This window comes from Pelodiscus sinensis, chromosome 4 (assembly GCF_049634645.1).
Source record: "Pelodiscus sinensis isolate JC-2024 chromosome 4, ASM4963464v1, whole genome shotgun sequence".
NCBI lineage: Eukaryota > Metazoa > Chordata > Testudines > Trionychidae > Pelodiscus > Pelodiscus sinensis.
In genome coordinates, this window is record NC_134714.1 from 22502212 (window position 1) to 22520844 (window position 18633).

Genomic DNA, 18633 nt, shown 5'->3' on the forward strand with positions numbered 1-18633 from the left:
GGAGTTGCTGCTAACAAGTTCCAATTCCAAGTACAGGAGCACCAAGACATCTACAGTGGAGTGCCCACAGGGACACTCCTCAAAGAAGTTAAAAATTACTTAGAAACATTAGATGTGAGCAAGTCATCAGGACATGATTACAGAGGAGGAATCTGAGCCTTTAGCTATCATCTTTGAAAAATCTTGGAAAGGGAAAATATCGTGCCCATCTATAAAAAGGGAAATAAGAACTCAGGAAACTACAGTTAAACTTCTGTGCCAAAGAAGTTAATGGAGCAAGCAATTAAGGAATTCATCTGCAAACAACTGGAAGATAATAAATTGATTGGTAACAACCGTCATGGATCTGTAAAGAACAAATCATATCAAACCAATCTGATAGCTTTCTTTGATAGGATAACAAGCCTTGCGGATAAGGAAGTACTACCCACATTTTAGTAAGGAATGTGACATTGTCTCGCATGACCACCTCATCAATAAATTAGGGAAATACAACCTAGATGGGGCTACTATAAGGGTGCATAACTGGCTGGATAACTGTTCTCAGAGAGTAGTTATTAATGGCTCACAATCATGCTGGAAGGGCATAATAAATGGAGTTCTGCAGGGGTTTGTTTTGGGACCGGTTCTGTTCAATATTTATCATCAATGATTTAGATGATGGCATAGAGAGTACAATTATTAAATTTGCAGATAATACCAAGCTGGGATAGGTTGCAAGTGCTTTGGAGGATAGGATCATAATCCAAAATGATTTGGACAAACTAGAGAAATGGTCTGAGGTAAACAGGATGAAGTTTAGTAAGGACAAATGCAAAGTATTCCATTTAGGAAGGAACAATCCATTTCACACATACAGAATGGGAAGTGACTGTTTAAGGAAGGAGTACTGCAGAAAGGGATCTAACTTAGAGTGAACCATAAGTTAAATATGAGTCAACAGTGTGATGCTGTTGCAAAAAAAGCAAACATGCTTGTGGGATACATTAACATGAGTGTTGTGAGCAAGACACAAGAAGTCGTACTTTTGCTCTACTCTGCGCTGATTATGCCTCAGTTGGAGCACTGTGTCCAGTTCTGGGCACCACATCTCAAGATACATGTGGAGAAATTGGAGAAGGTCCAGAGAAGAGCACAACAACAACAACAACAACAAAGATTAAAGATCTAGAAAACATGACCCGTGAGGGAAGACTGAAAGAATTGGACTTGTTTAGTTTAGAAAAGAAAAGACTGAGGGGGGACATGATAGCGGTATTCAAATATCTAAAAGGAGTGAGAAAAATTGTTCTCCTTGTCCTCTGATGACAGGACAAGAAGCAATGGGGCTTAAATTGCAGCAAGGAAGGTTTAGGTTGGGCATTAGGAAAAACTTTCTAATGGTCAGGATGGTTAAACACGGGAATAAATGGCCTAAGGAAGTTGTGGAATCTTCTTTACTGGAGATATTTAAGAGCAGTTTGGATAGATATCCATCAGGGATGATGTAGACTGTGCTTGGATCTGCCCTGAGGGCAGGGGACTGGATTGGATGATCTCTCAAGGTCCCTTTCAGTTCTAGTATTTTATGATTGTATGAATTAGAGCTCAGTTTGCGCCAATCAGGAAGAACTTTAAAAATATCCAGTTATAAATACTAGATATATGATTCTATATGCAAAAAAAAAATTAATAATCCTGATTCATAACTGAAAAGTTGACAGCAAAGACATTGCTATTACTATTTCTTGCAAGAGTAGCTACACTTTTGCAATAGTACCATTGCAGTGCGTGGATATTAATTATTTTGGATATCCCTAATTGGATATCTTTAACTTATGCATCCTCAAATTGTACTTGCTTCCCTCAGAAATGGAACTTGCCCTTGGAAGCGAGTTTCTGCTCATGTATTTTTTCATTTGTGTTGCCATGTCTGTCCTCAGGATATATATGTATTATGAAAAATTTGAAACAAATGTAGCTATGTCCTATGATATTACAAGCAACACCACCACTAAGATAGCGCTATGTTACAAAATGTAGTGTATCATTCAAACAACAAAGCACTATATAAAAAACAAAGTTGACACAAAACTGATCTAAATGCTGAATCTCAAATGTACTCAAACTATAGCTATACAATTTATCACATGCCTTAATTTATTACTTCTTTTCATTTGGATCACACAGAATTGTTTAATTAAATTGATAATTAAGTATTATTAGGCACAAACATGTTTAAACAGAAATAACTGAAAGAGATTTTGCTAATAAGGGACCAAGAGGTCTAAATTACCTCATCATATGTACCAAAATACAGAGCTGTGACATACCTATAAAATATATTATTAATTTGTTTCCTGATGTAAGCTCTTAGGCCTAAGAATTTCCCATATATTCTGTGAAGAGTAGTTTTAAGAAAATCTCTTTCTCGAGGATCTTCACTGTCAAAGAGTTCTAAAAGCTGTGAAAAATAAGAGATACATTTTACTCAATCTAATGAACTTTAAATCAATTTGGATTTAAAGCTTGAAGATATATTCATTTTACCTCACCTGTAATACAAACTTCTGATCAATATATTTCTTAGCTACATTAGGTTGGAAATCTGGAGATTCTAAAAATCTTAAGAAAAATTCATAAACAAGCTGAAAAAAACCCACAAAAAAAGAACATTAGTTTTTTAATACATTACATTTTTGTAAGCAATACAATTATAATTCAATTCTGACATTATTCAAAAATAAACTCCCTCGTTTTAGCAGTATTATATGTGACTTTTATATCACTTTACAGCCAGGGTAGTATTGCAATTTGGTGCAGGGAACATACATCATCGGGTGCTGCATTTTCTAACAGTGCTACCCGCTTCAGAGAATTCCCAATACTACATTCCTGAATTAATTTTCTTTCATACGAATAGATACTAATCTAACACGCGTGATATTCAGTAACACCTATTTTGAAAAATCTTTTTTGTGCTCACATTCAAACATCTACAGCTAGAACCTTGTGATAAATAATAAAAATAATAGTAACAATAATAAACTAATCAATAGTAATAATAAACGAATGTTCCCTTTGATATTATTAAATTTAAAATCACGTTTGACATGTTTATTATAAAAATATGCCAATTAATTTTCAACATAATTTCCTTTCAATTTGTTTACAAATTAACATTTTGAAAGATTAAAACTAATAATTTCAAATTACACAATGTAATTGCAAAGACTGTCTAGTTCTTAAAATTAACAAATGTAATGTTGACTGAATAAGATCATTTGCAGTAGTGTATTTAATACATAGTAGGAAGATATAGTGTGGTACTATTTTGAAATAATTTAATCAAATGAAATGAGGAGATTGCTAATTACCTGTAGGTGAGGCCAGGCAGCTTCTAGAGTTGGTTCATCTTCTTCTGGATCAAATTCTGCCCCCGTTGGATTAGAAGATGGTGGTAATGTTCGAAACATGTTAACTGCAAACTAAAAATCACATGTATTTTTAAAATCTCTGAAACAACTGAATATCTGAAGACTTAAAAATGCATCATGAAGTGAGGATTCTTTATAAAACAAGTATTTTAAGTAATACCGCAAATGTATCATTTAAAAATGTTAACTCAACTATTGCTAAAAAATAATTAGCTATTCAATTAAATCTTTCTTCTTTGCAGATTATAGCTTGAAGAATATTTTATCTACACTGTGTTGTTTTAAGTCTAAACATGCAGAAAGCATACTGTTACTAAAGATATATTTGGGAACTAATGATGTTAGAACAGTGGTTCTGAATGGTGAGCCCCAGATGAGAACTGCTTGGCAGAAAGTCCCAGTCCTACGGTGGGCCTGATCTTTACTTTTCTTTTCCTTTCCTGAACTTTCCACAGATCCCCTACAGTACCATCGTGAACCACCAGGGGTCCACGGGTCACAGGTTGGGAACCACTGTGATAGAGAATGTGTTACACAGAAAATGTGTTACACAGAAAATGTTTACAATGAATTTTAGATGGAAGCCATAATAATGGATATTAAAGAAATTTTTGCTCATATATACCCTGTTCCAAGAAGCATCCCCACTATAACAAAACTACCATATTATGATTAAAAGTTAATGTTTACCTATCTACACGTCCAAATATTCATTTTTCACAATTCACTGCATTCTGTCACCTTCCTGTTTATACAGGCAGTCCCCAGGTTACGTACAAGATAGGGACTGTAGGTTTGTTCTTAAGTTGAATTTGTATGTAAGTCGGAACTGGTACATATTGTAGGGGAAACTCTAGCCAAACATTTCTCCAGAGCTCAGTTTTATTCTCCCACATCTAACTTCCCTCAGTCCTTTATTCTCAAGCTGAGGTGTCTGCTGAGAAAAGCCACTCCCTGGTCTGCTTGGGGGGGGGGGGGGGGGGGGGACGGGCGCTAGCTTCGCGTCTCCCTGGTCTGCTGGGGGGAAGCAGCTAGTGCGGGGTTGCCTCACCCCGTTTGTAAGTAGGGATCCGATGTAAGTCGGATCCACGTAACCCGGGGACTGCCTGTACTATCAATCGCTGTCAAGCAGTCTAAAAAAATATTCTTGTCCTGAACAACCAACGTAACATTCACTCCAAAATTAGTATGCAATCCTAAGCCACCTTCCTTATTTTCAAAATATCAGAAAGACATGAAATTGAGTTAGTCTTACACATTCTCGCCTAAAATTTTATCTCCTGCCCACCTAGATTAGTATGAATCTTAATTCATACTCATTGTACAATTATTGGAATACAAAGTAGTAGGCTACGTCTACACTGGCCCCTTTTCCGAAAGGGGCATGCTAATTTCACAGGTCGTAATAGGGAAATCCGCGGGGGATTTAAATATCCCCCGCGGCATTTAAATAAAAATGTCCGCCGCTTTTTTCCGGCTTTTAGAAAAGCCGGAAAAGAACGTCTACACTGGCCCCGATCCTCCGGAAAAAAGCCCTTTTCCGGAGGATCTCTTATTCCTACTTCAAAGTTATCTGGTAATCATTTAATGTTATGACTGTCAAGATTCATCCAACAGTGCCAGAAAGATTGTGTCCATATTGCTATAAAGTCTGATTGTGATGGATACACTGGAAGAGAACCAGTGTAGACTGATTTAAATCAAGGCAATTTAAATAATAACCAAACGCCAAAACATTATAAAACTGACAGGAGAACCTCCACCCTGCAAAATTAAGCTCCCTTCTTACTAAAATCCTCTAGAGATTATCTGTGTGCATATGTATCCAGAGCTGGTGACTTTTCTTGGATACAGAAGAGGATAGTCATAAAGACCAAACTATCTGCTGCATTCGCTTTTGTCACTGATGACTAAGTCACCATAAAAATTAAAGCTCCAAAGCAAGCACAAAAAACAATCAAGAAAGTATGACAGGTGGATCTCCTTGCTCCAGCACCCTAGGGACCTGACTGGTCCCAAATGATGGAGTTTGCTGGACCAGGAGAGGTCAATTCTGACCCCTTTGCTGCTGGCCACTAGGCTCTGGCCACCTGGCAACATCTCTGGTCCAACAGTGCCATGGACATTACTGGACCAGAGATGACGTGGTCCAGTGTCATCTCTGGCAGCCTCCAGGCTCCACCAGGCTTCCCACACCCGGCCTGTTGGCCCACCTGCCTCACAGTTCCTGTTGCCAGCCACTGCGGATATCTGGTCCAGTAATGTCCATGGCACTGTTGGACCAGAGATGTTACCAGAAGTAGGGTTGCCAGATGGTCTCCCCAAAAATACCGGACTCCCAGCCACTCCCCCCGCCCCGGCTAAGCTTCTGAAGCACCCAGAACGGCGTTTGCGGCTCCACCTCCAAGCTGGGACTCCCAGGCCGGGAGGCGGGGCCAATAATGGCGCTGGGAGCCTGTGATTGTGCAGAAGCCTGGCAAGAGTGCGGGGGGAGTGGCTGGAGTCCCCACCAGGCTTCTGCGCAATCACAGGCTTCTAGCACTGATCGTGGCCCCGCCTTCCAGCCACTCCCCCCGCCCACTCCAGGCTTCCATCCTGTGAGCAGCATTGCACAAGTCTGGTATTCTCCGATTTTTTTTTTTTTTTTTAACAGGATAAAGAGCGCAAATACTGGACACCTGGCAACCCTAGCCAGGAGGGATGTAAAAGAGTAGTCAATTCATTGACTACCCAATAAGGCTAGGCAAAAAGCATCTAGTCTAACCCCTCCCCCCATATCAGAGGCAGCAAGGCATGGGGGGGAAGCCAGAGCTGGATAAAAAGCTCGTCTCTTGGGTGCCACTTTCCCCCACGCCCTGAGGGGTAGTAGTGCAGGAGGGCCAGGGGAGGCCACTGTGGCAGCACCCCCTGTTTGCAGGGGGTCTCCCCCAGCAGGGAGCTAGGACCCCCAGCAGACCGGAGCTACTGCGACTAAGCAGCTCCTGTTTGCAGGGGGTCTCAGCTCCCTGCTGGGATCCCCTGCAGACAGGGGTTGCTTGACCAGGCACGAACCGGGACTGAGCTAGTCCAGCTCAGTCCTGGCTTGCACTGGGTCCAGGACCTATCCCCTCTGTGGCTCTGCAGTTTAACTGTAGGAGGAGCCGGGCTGCCTGTGTGCCGGACTCTTACTATATTTAAACTACAGAGCTGCAGCAGGGATAGAAACTTCCCTTTGTGTTGACTACACAACTAGTCAATACAAATTGTATTGATTATATGATTATCCAATTACCCTCTTCTTAACATCCTTAGTTGCCAGACCAGAGAGGATCAACCTATACAGAGATGTGGCACAAATAACTAAGTTCAGCAAAATGTAAACAAGGATGACAGTCCTAGCCAGAAGTATATTAATATGAATTGTTGGACATCACAAATTTCTGCATTTCTATACTAGATATCTTTGCAGCAAAGGAGCACTAATCTCCAATTAAAACCCATACACTAAAATATGTTTCACAGCTACATGCCTCAATTACTCCAGTAGCAGCCCACATGCCCATGCCTTCTAGTGGCCCATTTTTTTACATAACTGAAACTATGAGTAAAGTTTTAAATTGGTGGAATTGTGAGAATGAAATCATTCCTCATCTTTCTTCTCTCCTCTGCTGTGCTGATTTTCTGATGAACAGCTCTCTGCGTGAAATGCAGTGTGAACATCTTTCAGTATGTTAAGCTCTCAGGCTATGACTACATTATGGTAACAAGCAGAATGCAGACACTGCTCAGCTAGCTTTGGCTTACACAGCAGCAGGGAGACACTGCTTGGGTGAGTACAGTACCCTAAAATGCCTGAATTCTCATGGTTTATACCCTAGTCAGTTTTTCCCCATGTCTACTCTGCTATTTTTAAAAGTGCAGTGTCCCATAGTCTATATGCTAGACACTTCACTACAGGTTGAAACTCTCTTAACCCAGGATTCTCTAGTCTGGCAACATCCATGGTCTGGCATGGATATTGCAGGACCAGAAAGTCTGGGTGGAGGGCCAGCGGTAAGGATCCCTGTGGAGCAGGCAGGGCAGTGGGCTGCCTGCAGGGAGTTGACTGTGGGGCCACCAAGTGCATGGCAGTGGGGCTGCCCAGGAATGCTGATGCTACAGCAGTGATTGCTGCCTAGCAGGGTTGGCAGAGCAGTGGGCCAGCAGGAGGCGGGGAGCCAGCTGGGAGGCCAAAGTCCGGGCAAGAGGGGGCCTGTGGCAGGGGTCCAAAAAGGACCTCCCTTGGTCTGACAAAATCCCTCATCTGGGACCGGTCAGGTCCCCAGGGTGCTAGACCAAGGAGGTCCAACCTGTACTAAAAGTAACACTGCCGACACAGGAGGCACTGGTTGGATGTGCAAACAGCCTTGTAGGGTACATGCCCTGGAGGTTCAAGGTACTCTACTGGAGGCATACAAGGTACTCTACTCATCTAAGATGCATCTTGCCTTGCTGCTAGGTATGTGGTGTCTGTACTACGGTTGTAAATGTAGATATAGCCCTAATAGCTCAGTCAGCAGATGAGTGAATACCCACTCACATAGTGTACGTTCACCCTCACTTCATATATTGAAAATAATATAGTCATAAAGAATATGATACCAGCAGCAATTAAACTATTTTGGCTGCTAATAAAGACATCTAGCTGTAAGGTAATGAATCCAAGATTATGTAGTTAGGAGCAATGGCTACATGTTCATTAACGTTAGGATTATTCTTTCCTTCTTACATCAGCATAGAGGAATTAATTCTTTTTAATCTTGAAATATTTCACTTCAAAATCAGTATAGACGCCATAGATCCTTGATCTATGAAATATAATTGATTTATACTCTGCTATAGGTATGCCCATTGATTTAGGCAAACAAGTCTTTAAGACAGGAACTGAACTGTCAGAAAAAGGAAGGAGGAATATGCAAGAACAAAAATTCCAAAAAACCAAACCAAACCAAACCAAAGAAAAAAAAACCTTAAAAAAGAGCTGTAAAACAAACAAAAACAAAAAAACCCACAAAAAACAAACAAAAACAAACAAACCAAAAACCACACACAAACGCTCCAAAAAACTCCATACAACCATTCATTCTTTCTAGTGCATCTGTGCACTAGCTCCTGAAGACGACATTTTCTAACAGTAGGTGCAAAATTAGTTAATATTCAAATCCATTTAAAAACTTACTTCTTCCACATCATCTACAAAAGTAAGATCATATTTTATATAAGAATATATCATTTAACTGAACCTCCAATATGTTTACATGCCTTACTGAGTGGCCAAGTTATCCTGCTGCAAGCCAAATGCAGAGGAAAAACGTTAGCAGCAGCAAAGACTTCTGTAAGTGGACAATGTAAGGTGATGATAAATTGGGTGCTTTTACCTACCAGAAAGAGAGGAAATTAAAAACTACTGAAAAGGAGAAAATGTGAAGCAGATTCAAGGGAAAAAATGCATAAGCCAAACACCAACTTGAAGATCAAGACCAAATTCTATATTACTAGTGTCTGCAAGACTGTCTCTGCTGTTTGCAAGATGGCATCATTGATGGGAAGAGCGATTTTGCAGATAGATGAAAGTTGCAACATTTGCACCAGTTTGTGCTGGTTCACCTTCATTTTCTCCAACCTGGCTTTGAGACGCCATGCAAATAGTTCTTAAAACTGTTTAAAATAATCTGCTGATGTTGACACTGGTGGCATAATCGCCTCATCTGAGGAGGATGAAGAATTGTATGCGGGAGACATACATTCTGTGACCATTTCCATGTCATCCCCACCGTCCTGAGCTTCTGTGGCCTATGATGTAGGAGACATTGAGTTAAATTGTAGTTTGCCTCTATGAACTGTGGATGGTCTGGAGCATGGACCTTGGTAAGTTGCCCATGGTTCCCAATGTGCCCATTTCATGGAGAAGGCTATTGGTGAGTACATACATGGTGGTCTGCACCATGGTTGAACTGTCTTCTTGTAATGATATCTTGGCTCCACATGGCTCTAAGGTGATCTGCATTCTTTCAGTGAGGAATGGTGCAGTGAGAAAGTAACTTGTTTGCACCTCATCATCACCTTCAGTAGGTAACTACCATTTCATGAGAGTTGCTAGGATCTCCTCCAGAGCCCATCGGGAAGCTGTGGGAACCAAGCACTGGTGGGTGCAGTGCAGACGATATCAGCAAGCATCTCTGGGGCAGCAAAGACTGTCAAGTGCTGGTGTTGGTACCATCAGTGACACCAAATCTGTTCTAGTTGGTGCTAGTGCCAACTTGGTTTTCCCCACTAGAGTCAACTGTGCTGTCAGTACTGAGGGCAGAGACATGGTGCCTGAGAAGACACCAATGCCAATTCCCTTAAGGATGAGTTCAGTGCTGTGGAGGAAGCATGTCTTTGGCTGTGCTTCTACTCAGTCTCTTTCACTTAGGCAACATCAGAGGTACTCAGAGTGTCATAGGTGTTCACCTGACCACAGGTTGTCATCAAGGGTAGCAACCTGGCAGGAGACTGCTACTGTTTTTGCAGTGCTCTCTGCAGAGCCTTCTTCCTCAGTCTTCTGGAGGGTAAATTCAGTAAAACTCCAGTAGTCCGGCATCCCGCTGTCTGGCACTCCTGATAGCCCGGTATCAACTGGAACCCAGAACTGCTCAGGTCAGCTGCTCTCTCGGCCGGGCTGCTGAGAGCCGCATGTGCACTCATGGCTTGTGCCGTTCCGCTCACGGTCCCCAGCACAAATGTCCAGCCTGCACATGCTAGCACAGCTGAGCACAGGTAGTTGAGCACAGGCAGTTTCTTCGGGACCTGGACATAAGGCTAGGGGAGAAGGGAGATTGGGTGACAGCAGGGAGGGGAGGTGTTTGGCTCTGGGGAAGGGGAAGAAAGGGGAGGGGGATTGGGTTGCGCGCGGCATCCCAGCCAGCTAATTGAAAAGCCAGCCGTGGCTGTACCGGCGGCTCCGGGACCTGAGCATAAGGTGCGGGGAGGGGAGGGGGATTGGATTGGGAGTATGCCCCCTTATAGTACCTCCTCGTATTCCAGCATATCCGATAATCCAGCACCACCTAGGTCCCAAAGGTGCCAGATTATCAGAAGTCTACTGTACTTTGTAATCCCTTAAGGGATCCCAAAGCCTAGTTTGAGACTTTCTGCACTATTCTGATCTTGGTATGGTAATTCCCAGTACTCATCTCACTGTTTAAGCCTCTCTCTCATTGTGTTAAGCCTATATTTAGACCAGCGTTTCCCAAAGTGTGATCTGTGGCCAAGTACCAGTCCTTAGAAAAATTATCACGCATGAGAGCCTATTAATTTGTGACAGGGTGGCAACAGGGGCTAGATCAGTTGGGCGCTAGCACCGAGGGAGAAGGCTGGGTGCCCCGACGCAGAATGCCTGGTGTCGGACGCAGCTGGGGGAGCCAGCGCTAGCTGATGAAGTGGCTGGGATTGGGGCCGGGGGGGGGGGGGGGAGGAGGGGGGAAGAACAACCCACAGGACAGGTAGGGCCAGCGACACAATTTATGTGCATATTCATCATTTGCTTAATGAATATGCAAATAAATGTTACCAGTCCTCCAAAAGCTTGTGAATGGGTTTACTGGTCTCCAGTATAAAAAAGATTGGGGACCACTGATTTAGACTATACAATTTTTGGGTCAGCAAATACATGTCTCTCTCAGAACACCCCAATTAATTATTACATTCTCAAAGATTAAACCAGCATGGTTTTCACTGCATAACAGTTTTTTTAAATTTGTTCTCTCTAAATATAGGCTTGATGCAAAGAGGGACAGGCATAAACAGAATGGGTTAGCGGAATGCATTGAAGATGTCAAATGCAGTATCTTTATTAAGGTAATTAATTTTTAAAATGCTACATATAAACATGATGGACCATGCTTACGTGATGCATCTTACAAATGAGCATCCTGCAGTGGAGAGCACATACTAGTAAATTATTTTTGGCACATTTTAAAAACTAACACAAAAGTGGGTAAATTATTTATCTGACAAAACAGTCTCATGGGCAAGTCACTTCCCTTGAGTATTGTGAGCAGTGGCATATTGATTTTGCAAGTCATTTAAAAACTAAAAAATAATACATCTAAATGACAATAACAACAAACCATATAAAGAAATCAGCAATAATATCACTTGGAAAGCATGTAGCAGATTGACAGATCCCATGGCACACTGCAAAATAATTACCGAAAATATCATAATGCCAATATATAAATGCATGGTATGCCCACATTTTAGATACAGCATGCAGTTTTACTAATGCCTCTCTCAAAAAAGACACATGAAAACTGGAAAAAGAACAAGAAGGGCAACAAAAGTGACGAAGTATATGGAACAATTTCCATATGAGGAGAGTTTTAAAAAGACGGGTAAATTCATTTTAGAAAAGAAGTGACTAGAAGGAGATATGATAGAGGTTTATAAAATCATGGAGTGAAAAAATTGAATTGGGAAGTGTTATTTACCCCTTCATATAACACAAGACCTACGTAAGAGGAGGATATTCACCATATGCAGTAACGGATGTTCTTTGAGATGAGTGCCATGAGGGTACTCCACAGCAGGTGTCTGTGGTAAGGATGTTAAGTATTGAGTAAACGACTAATCATGTACTCAATACAATTTGTATCAAGTACACAATTAGTCGATAAGGGGCCGCTGTGGCTCTGCAGTTTAAATGTAGAAACAGAGGAGAGTACAGGCAGCCCAGCTCCTACTACCTTTAAACTGCAGAGCCACAGCAGTAATATGTCCAGGCTTGCACTGGGTTCAGATGGCTGTGGCTCTGCCTTTTAAATGTAGTAAGAATCACCCAGCTCTTACTACATTTAAAAGGCAAAGTCGCAGCAGTCTGTACCCAGCATGAGCCGAGACTGTTTCAGCACTGCTGTGCCTCTGCCTCCCCTGCTCCATTGAGACAGTGCTGGGTGGAACTGGCTTTTAAGCCAGCTCCCCCAAGCACCAGCTCATGCATCCTCCCCCCACCTTACTAACTCTGATATAGAGGCAGCGGGGTGTGGGGAGAAGAGGACAAAGCGGAGATGCAGGTAGTCAACTCGACTACTCGATAAGCCTAGGCAGGTGACTATTCGACTACTCTTTTACATCCTTAGTGCACCTCTGCGCCGTCGACCAGAGTCTTTAGAGCAGTGTCCTGGGGCTGCGTGAATTCAATATCCTTACTCCACACATGTGCCCCATCCCCTTCAGTTCCTTCTTTCTCTGGAGAATCAGCCCGGATACTTCGAAGTAGAGGGGAGGAAGTGAGAGTAGTGGAGCATCCACAGGGACACTCATCTTGAAGAATGTTAGTTACTGCACAAAGCGAGTAACTTACTCTTCTTCTTTGCGGTATGTACCTGTGAGTACATAGCAAAGCAGTCTGCAGTATGGAAGTAGGGACTTCAGATCAGGCACGAATGCCTTGGCCACATTAGCGGTGGAGAGTAGTCCCTGAGAAAGTGTGTAATGCTTGGTAAAGGTCTGATTAGAAGCCCATGTGGCAGCTCTGCATATATCTGTGATGGGAACCTTGCATAGGTAGGCTATAGATGCAGCCACTGCTCTGATGGAATGGGCTTGCACTGAGCCAGATGGATTAACAATAGAGGTGGATACAGTCTGAGATCCAATGGGAAAGCCTTTGGGAGGAGATGGTCTTGTCCTTGTTGTGGTCTGCTATAGATACAAATATTTTATGTGAGATTTAAGAAAAGTTTGTGTCCTATGTATATAAAAGGAAAGTGTTTTGCGGACATCCAATTATGCACTGTAGATTCAAAGTGGTTGGCATGAGGCTTGAGGGGGGAAATGGAAAAGTGCTTCATCTGATTAACATGGAAAGGTGATAGAATTTGTTAAAATTTTGGGTGGGTACCAAGGTCACTTCATCTTTAAAAAAGAATATGGGGGAGGAAGGGGAGAGAGGAGTCAGAATAAATGGCTGTGATCTCTCCAATGTGTCAGGCTGATGTGATGGCCACCAAGAAAGCCATCTTCATTGATAAGTGGAGTAAAGAGCAGGTAGCCATCGGTTCAGAGGGTTGTCGGGTGAGAGAATTAAGTACCAAGTGACGATACCAAGGCTCAATTGGTTGTCTGATGTCAGGATAGAGGATCTGGAGATCTCTGAAAAATCTTTTAGTCACTGGATGCGCAAATATTGCATTATCATTGATGTCTGTATGGTGTACTTTGATGGAGCTCACTGAAAGGCTCCATTGTTTTAGCTGCAAAGCACTCTCAAGAATTGTAGGCAGAGGTGTTGCTTATTGTATAATTTATCTTTCTGATGTTCATTGAGCAAACTGCTTCCATTTCTGCATATAAATTTTGTGCATGGATTGGGCTCTGCTGTGAAGTAAAACCAGTTGAATTGATTCAGAACATTCTAGTTCTTCAGCAGAGAATCATTGAGGTACCATGCCTTGATATGAAGCAAAGGTAGGTTGGGGTGCTGTGTTACTATCTCTGGTTGGTATAAAAGATGAAAACTGCAATCTTGGTGAAGAAGAGGTAGCAGGGTTGTCTGGGCCATGAAGGATCTATGAGTATGACTTTGGCTTTGTCCAGACTTACTTTGTGGATTTGTTGAGGAGTGGGATGGGTGGGAAAGGGTAAAGCGGGTGGAGGTGAGAAGAGTTTCTCCTACGGATCCCTTGCCTATGCCCACTCTGGAACCAAAAAGGTTGCACTTTCTGTTGTTACATGTGGCAAACAAGTCTATTCTGGGATGAACCCAGTGGTGAAGAATGGCTCTGACAATGTCATTGTTTATTTGCCATTCATGCTCTGGAGGTAGAGTTCTACTGAGTGGTACTGAGAACTAGGGGTGTCAACATGTAGACAACTACACAATTAACTGATAAACCTGGGCTTATCAATTAATCCTGTTGACTACATGCATTTTCTCCCCCTCCTCCACTGCCATTGTATCAGGGGTGGGAGGCAGGAGCCAGTGCCCGTGGGGATCCATCAATGGCTATTAAGCCAGGATGGTCAGAGATTCAACCCATGCTTTTGGAGCTCCTAAACCTCTGGTTTCTAAGCTCTAAGACTGGAAGACTGGATGGATCACTCAATAAATTGCACTTCATTCCCTCTGAAGTGTCTAGTATCAAACATTGTTGGACGATAGGATACTGGGCCAGATGGACCATTGATCTGATCCAATATGGCCATTTGGAGCTGTTGCATCTGAACAGTATGACTTTGTGGATGCGTTCATAACTTTGTTTTGGATTGAAAGAGCAAAGCCAGCTCTATTCAAATATGATTTATTTAATGCCAAATCAAAATTTTAAAGTAATCTATTATAGCTGCCATTTGATTCTCCTGAAAAATAAGTCCCCCTGGAAGCTCTTTTAAAAAGATTAATTGATTTAAAAGCATAAAAGACAACAATCCAAAAATTCTAGATGCTCTGCCATTACACAAAGCACACACAGAGATTTTCATTCCTTAACAAAACCCAGCAACAATCAAACCATAAATAACATAGTATCTCATCCATCTTTGCAAAATAAGAGCATCTCTCAACCTTTACCAAATGCCTAAAAAACTCAAATGGATCTTGTGGCATGACAGGAAGTGGAAAAATGTGTCATATCAGACAATAGGGCTTCAATGCTCTACCAGCAACTCCCTTTCTTTCATAGCTAAGGAGCATCAACTCAAATGCTCTCGCTGTTGCAGTACTGTACTGGAAGCAAGATGTTTCAAATCAACAGCTCCTAGGCAGAGAAGACAAAGCCTCTATGGGCTCCTCGGTGGGGGCGAAAGGGGGCTTCGCGCTCCAAGAAGGGGCAGGGCCAAGGACAGAAAAGGCGGGGTTGAGGGCAGATGCTGCCCAAAGCATGGTGCCCCCCCAGCCCTTGGTGCTGCATGGAGCCCGGCACTCCCATCAGCAAGGGTCCAGGGCTCCAGTCACTGCCACTGTGGCAGCAGCTGGAGCCCTGGGCCCGTCTGAATAACTGGGACTCAGCACAATTGCCCTCTTCCCTCCCCACTGGCAAACCTGATCCCAGGCAATTTAGAATTTTACTTGTTAAATCCAATATTTTAAATTCACCTGGAAATTAACCACCAAATAGACTCAATCCCAAAGTACAGTAGTTGTGTTCCCAGCAAGACACTCTTCATTCTGCATGAGCCTCAGCTCCAAAGCACACTTAATATGTAATCCCATACAGTGTGCACAGTAATAAAAAGGCTAATCACAAAATGACTAAAGCGCAAATTACAGTAGTAATTTGAAAGAAAAGTTGGTAGGTACCTCCGTGATCAAATGTAGATGAAAAACAATCAACCCTACTGCTTGGACATCTCTATACAGCTATTGGTCCAATCAGACCTATAAGTTATGAACTCTAGTTGCAAATGGCAGGAACACTCTCTCAATCATAGGGACACATACAAATCTCTAACATAGATTTAGTTGCTTAACTCAGCTCACCATCACTACCTCAGTTTTATCTGATCTGAATCTCAGCCAGCTTGCTCTCATCTGTGCCTTAATCTTCACCAAATACTAGGTCAGGTGTTCAATCACTAATGCTAGATTAGCAGAGATGGAGATAAAACTGGGTGTTATCAAGATAAATGTATTCACTGGCCACTTGCAACTGCTTATAAGCCTTTGAAAAAACTCAGCTGCCAACTTAACAAGTTTTTCCTAAATTCTTCAAAGATTCCATCCATACTGAAAGTACTTCAGCCAAGAACCAAATGGGTAAGAAGCCTTTCTGTGAAATTTCTACTCTTGGCTGCAATGGGCCTCTGGGGGGCCAGGTACCAGAATGGAAAGCAGGAAAACTGTTTCTTTTTCATCTCATGCTATTCAAACCCTACTCTGAATCTACTTTGGAGGGAGAGATAGCTAAGTGGTTTGAGCCTTGGCCTGCTAAACCCAGGGTTGTAAGTTCAATTGTTGAGGGGGCCATTTAGGGATCTGGGGCATATCTGTCAGGGATGGTACTTGTTGATCCTGCCATGAGGGCAGGGGACTGGACTCAATGACACCTCAAGGTCTCTTCCAGCTCTATGAGATAAGTATATCTCCAAAATCTTAAAAAAAAAAAAAAATCTACAGCAGGGGTAGGCAATAGTTTTTAATGTGGAGGCTACTCCAAGATTTGGTAAATGGTCAAGGGCTGCACTTCTACAGAGGTAGTGTAGGGTCTGGGACTGAGAGATAGAGGACTGGGGTGCGAAAAAGGGCGTGGGGTCTGGCTGGATGCAAAAGGGAGATTGAGGACTGGGGTGCAAAAAAGGGCGTGAGGTCTGAGAGGGAGTTTGCATGAAGGGAGCAGGTTGTAATCTGGGGCAGGGATTTGAGGTGCAGGGTCTGGGACAGGGTCTGGATGCAGGAGAAGATTCTGGCCTGGGGAAGGATATGAGAGGGGGATGCATGATCTGGGAGGGAATTGTGACCTGGAGGAGGTGGGAAGAGGAGTTACAAAGGGTTTGGGTGGTGACTTGGAGCAGAAGGTGGTGGCCTGGGGCAGAAAGTTTGCAGGAGAGACGGGGTGGGGTGTCAGAGCTTCTTCCTGGGAGGCACTTACCAAGGTGGCACCCAGCCAGCAACCCTGCAGCAATCTGAAACACACTCTCTGCCTATCTGCTGCAGCCCCAAGCTGCTCCATGTGGCGCTGCTCTGACCGGGCCGGGGGGGGGGGAGAGTCTTCACATACTGCTCCTGCTTCTAGCAAAATTTCTCAGCTCCTGTTGGCCAGAAACTGTCCAATGGGAGCAAAGGGATTTTGCTAGGTGGCAGTACACAAAGCTACCCCCTTTTTCCCCGGCATCCAGAGCAGAGAGCAGCCAGCTGTTTAAAGTCTCGACAAGGTGGCCCCTGAGCTAGATCTGGCAGATTGGTGGGCCAGATCCAGCCCACTGGCCTCATTTTGCCCATCCCTGAGCTATAGCCACTGTGAAGCCTAGAATATCTGTTGAGTCAATGTGAAGTCATGGAAGCAGCTACCAGCATGGTTGAAAGCTTTCTGTTGAGAATGTCATCAGGTTCTGTCTATGGGATCTAATGGCCTTTATTGTCCAATATTCTTGACTATTTTTAGCTTTTTTACATAAGACTTTATGAATTTCTCCTGTACAACAGCATGGGCTTTCTGCCACTAGTATAAAATCAATTTTCTCATAGGCTTAGTATGTGATATGTAAATAAAGATTGCTTTATAATACATACTCACAAAGGGTCTTAAGCTTGATTGCAAGAAGCCTTAATTCTGGCATTTCTTAATTTTCAAGTGTTTGATTTTCCACTCATTATGTTCTTTTATATAGTCCGTGTGCATGCAATATATAGGTTGCAAACACAAGACTGACGAAATTAAGCTTTTCCACAGCAAATTTGTTTTCTGAAATTCCAACATTCTTCAACTTGTGTGTGACCGTTTCCATGTTAATGAATAATCAGAATAGGAACCAAGTATTTCCAACAACAGCATTATGATTTTGAAAGTTATCAATTAAAAAAAGATGACAACAAAGCTTCAAAATAGATAATCTAAGCTTTACTCAAACGAATACAGGCATAGAATTAGCTCTGAACTATGAAAAGTACTTTCAAAATATTTCTGGTTGCTAAATCACTTACCATATGTACTACTTCAGGATAAATGGGCTCTGTGATCACATTACGATTATGTGTAATGTATTCTACCATTTCACTTAAAGCAGCTCGCTTTACTTCCTTCCACTTTAGGTCACTCAGTGGATCCGAAACAAAGTCAAAAAGGACACAACATTGTCGCAACTTCTGAATAAAAAGCTTTTCTTGATCAGCAGGAGGAACATCTGAAAAGTGAAAATATTTGGTTATGAACATATCCACAAACTATGTTACTATAAGGACTTTGCACTCCTCCCACCTTCTCTTTTCTTAGATACTGTAAAAGAGTGTCAAAGAATTCCAGCAGGCATTTTAAATCTTAAACATCACTTAAGTCTTATGATTCAGTAGCATCCTCTAATATAAGAAGCATTCATAGCAGTACCAATGGGGTATACTTGCATTGTTATAACTGATGATTGAGCAGAAAAACAGAATACGTGATTAAATGCTTTTACAAAAACAAAATTCCAGAGCTCATTTTAGTGTAAAAATTATAGTAAGAGACAGAGCAATCTACTCCAGATTGAACATGCTTATCTTTAGTTTGTGCACTTGAATAAA

The 18633-nt window shown here is 42.4% G+C and overlaps 1 protein-coding gene across 4 annotated transcripts in view; it reads right to left on the minus strand.

Annotated features, from left to right (window-relative positions):
- The window catches only part of PPP2R5C (protein phosphatase 2 regulatory subunit B'gamma), a 187862-nt gene that overhangs the window by 63296 nt on the left and 105933 nt on the right, over window positions 1-18633 (minus strand). For all 4 annotated transcript variants that reach the window (XM_014571983.3, XM_075926558.1, XM_006119994.4 and 1 more), the window contains 4 exons: window positions 18055-18254; window positions 3357-3467; window positions 2535-2627; window positions 2313-2443 (listed from right to left, as the gene is read on the minus strand). In XM_014571983.3, coding sequence (XP_014427469.1) covers window positions 2313-2443; window positions 2535-2627; window positions 3357-3467; window positions 18055-18254 — 535 coding nt within the window. The remainder of the gene's footprint in view (window positions 1-2312; window positions 2444-2534; window positions 2628-3356; window positions 3468-18054; window positions 18255-18633) is intronic.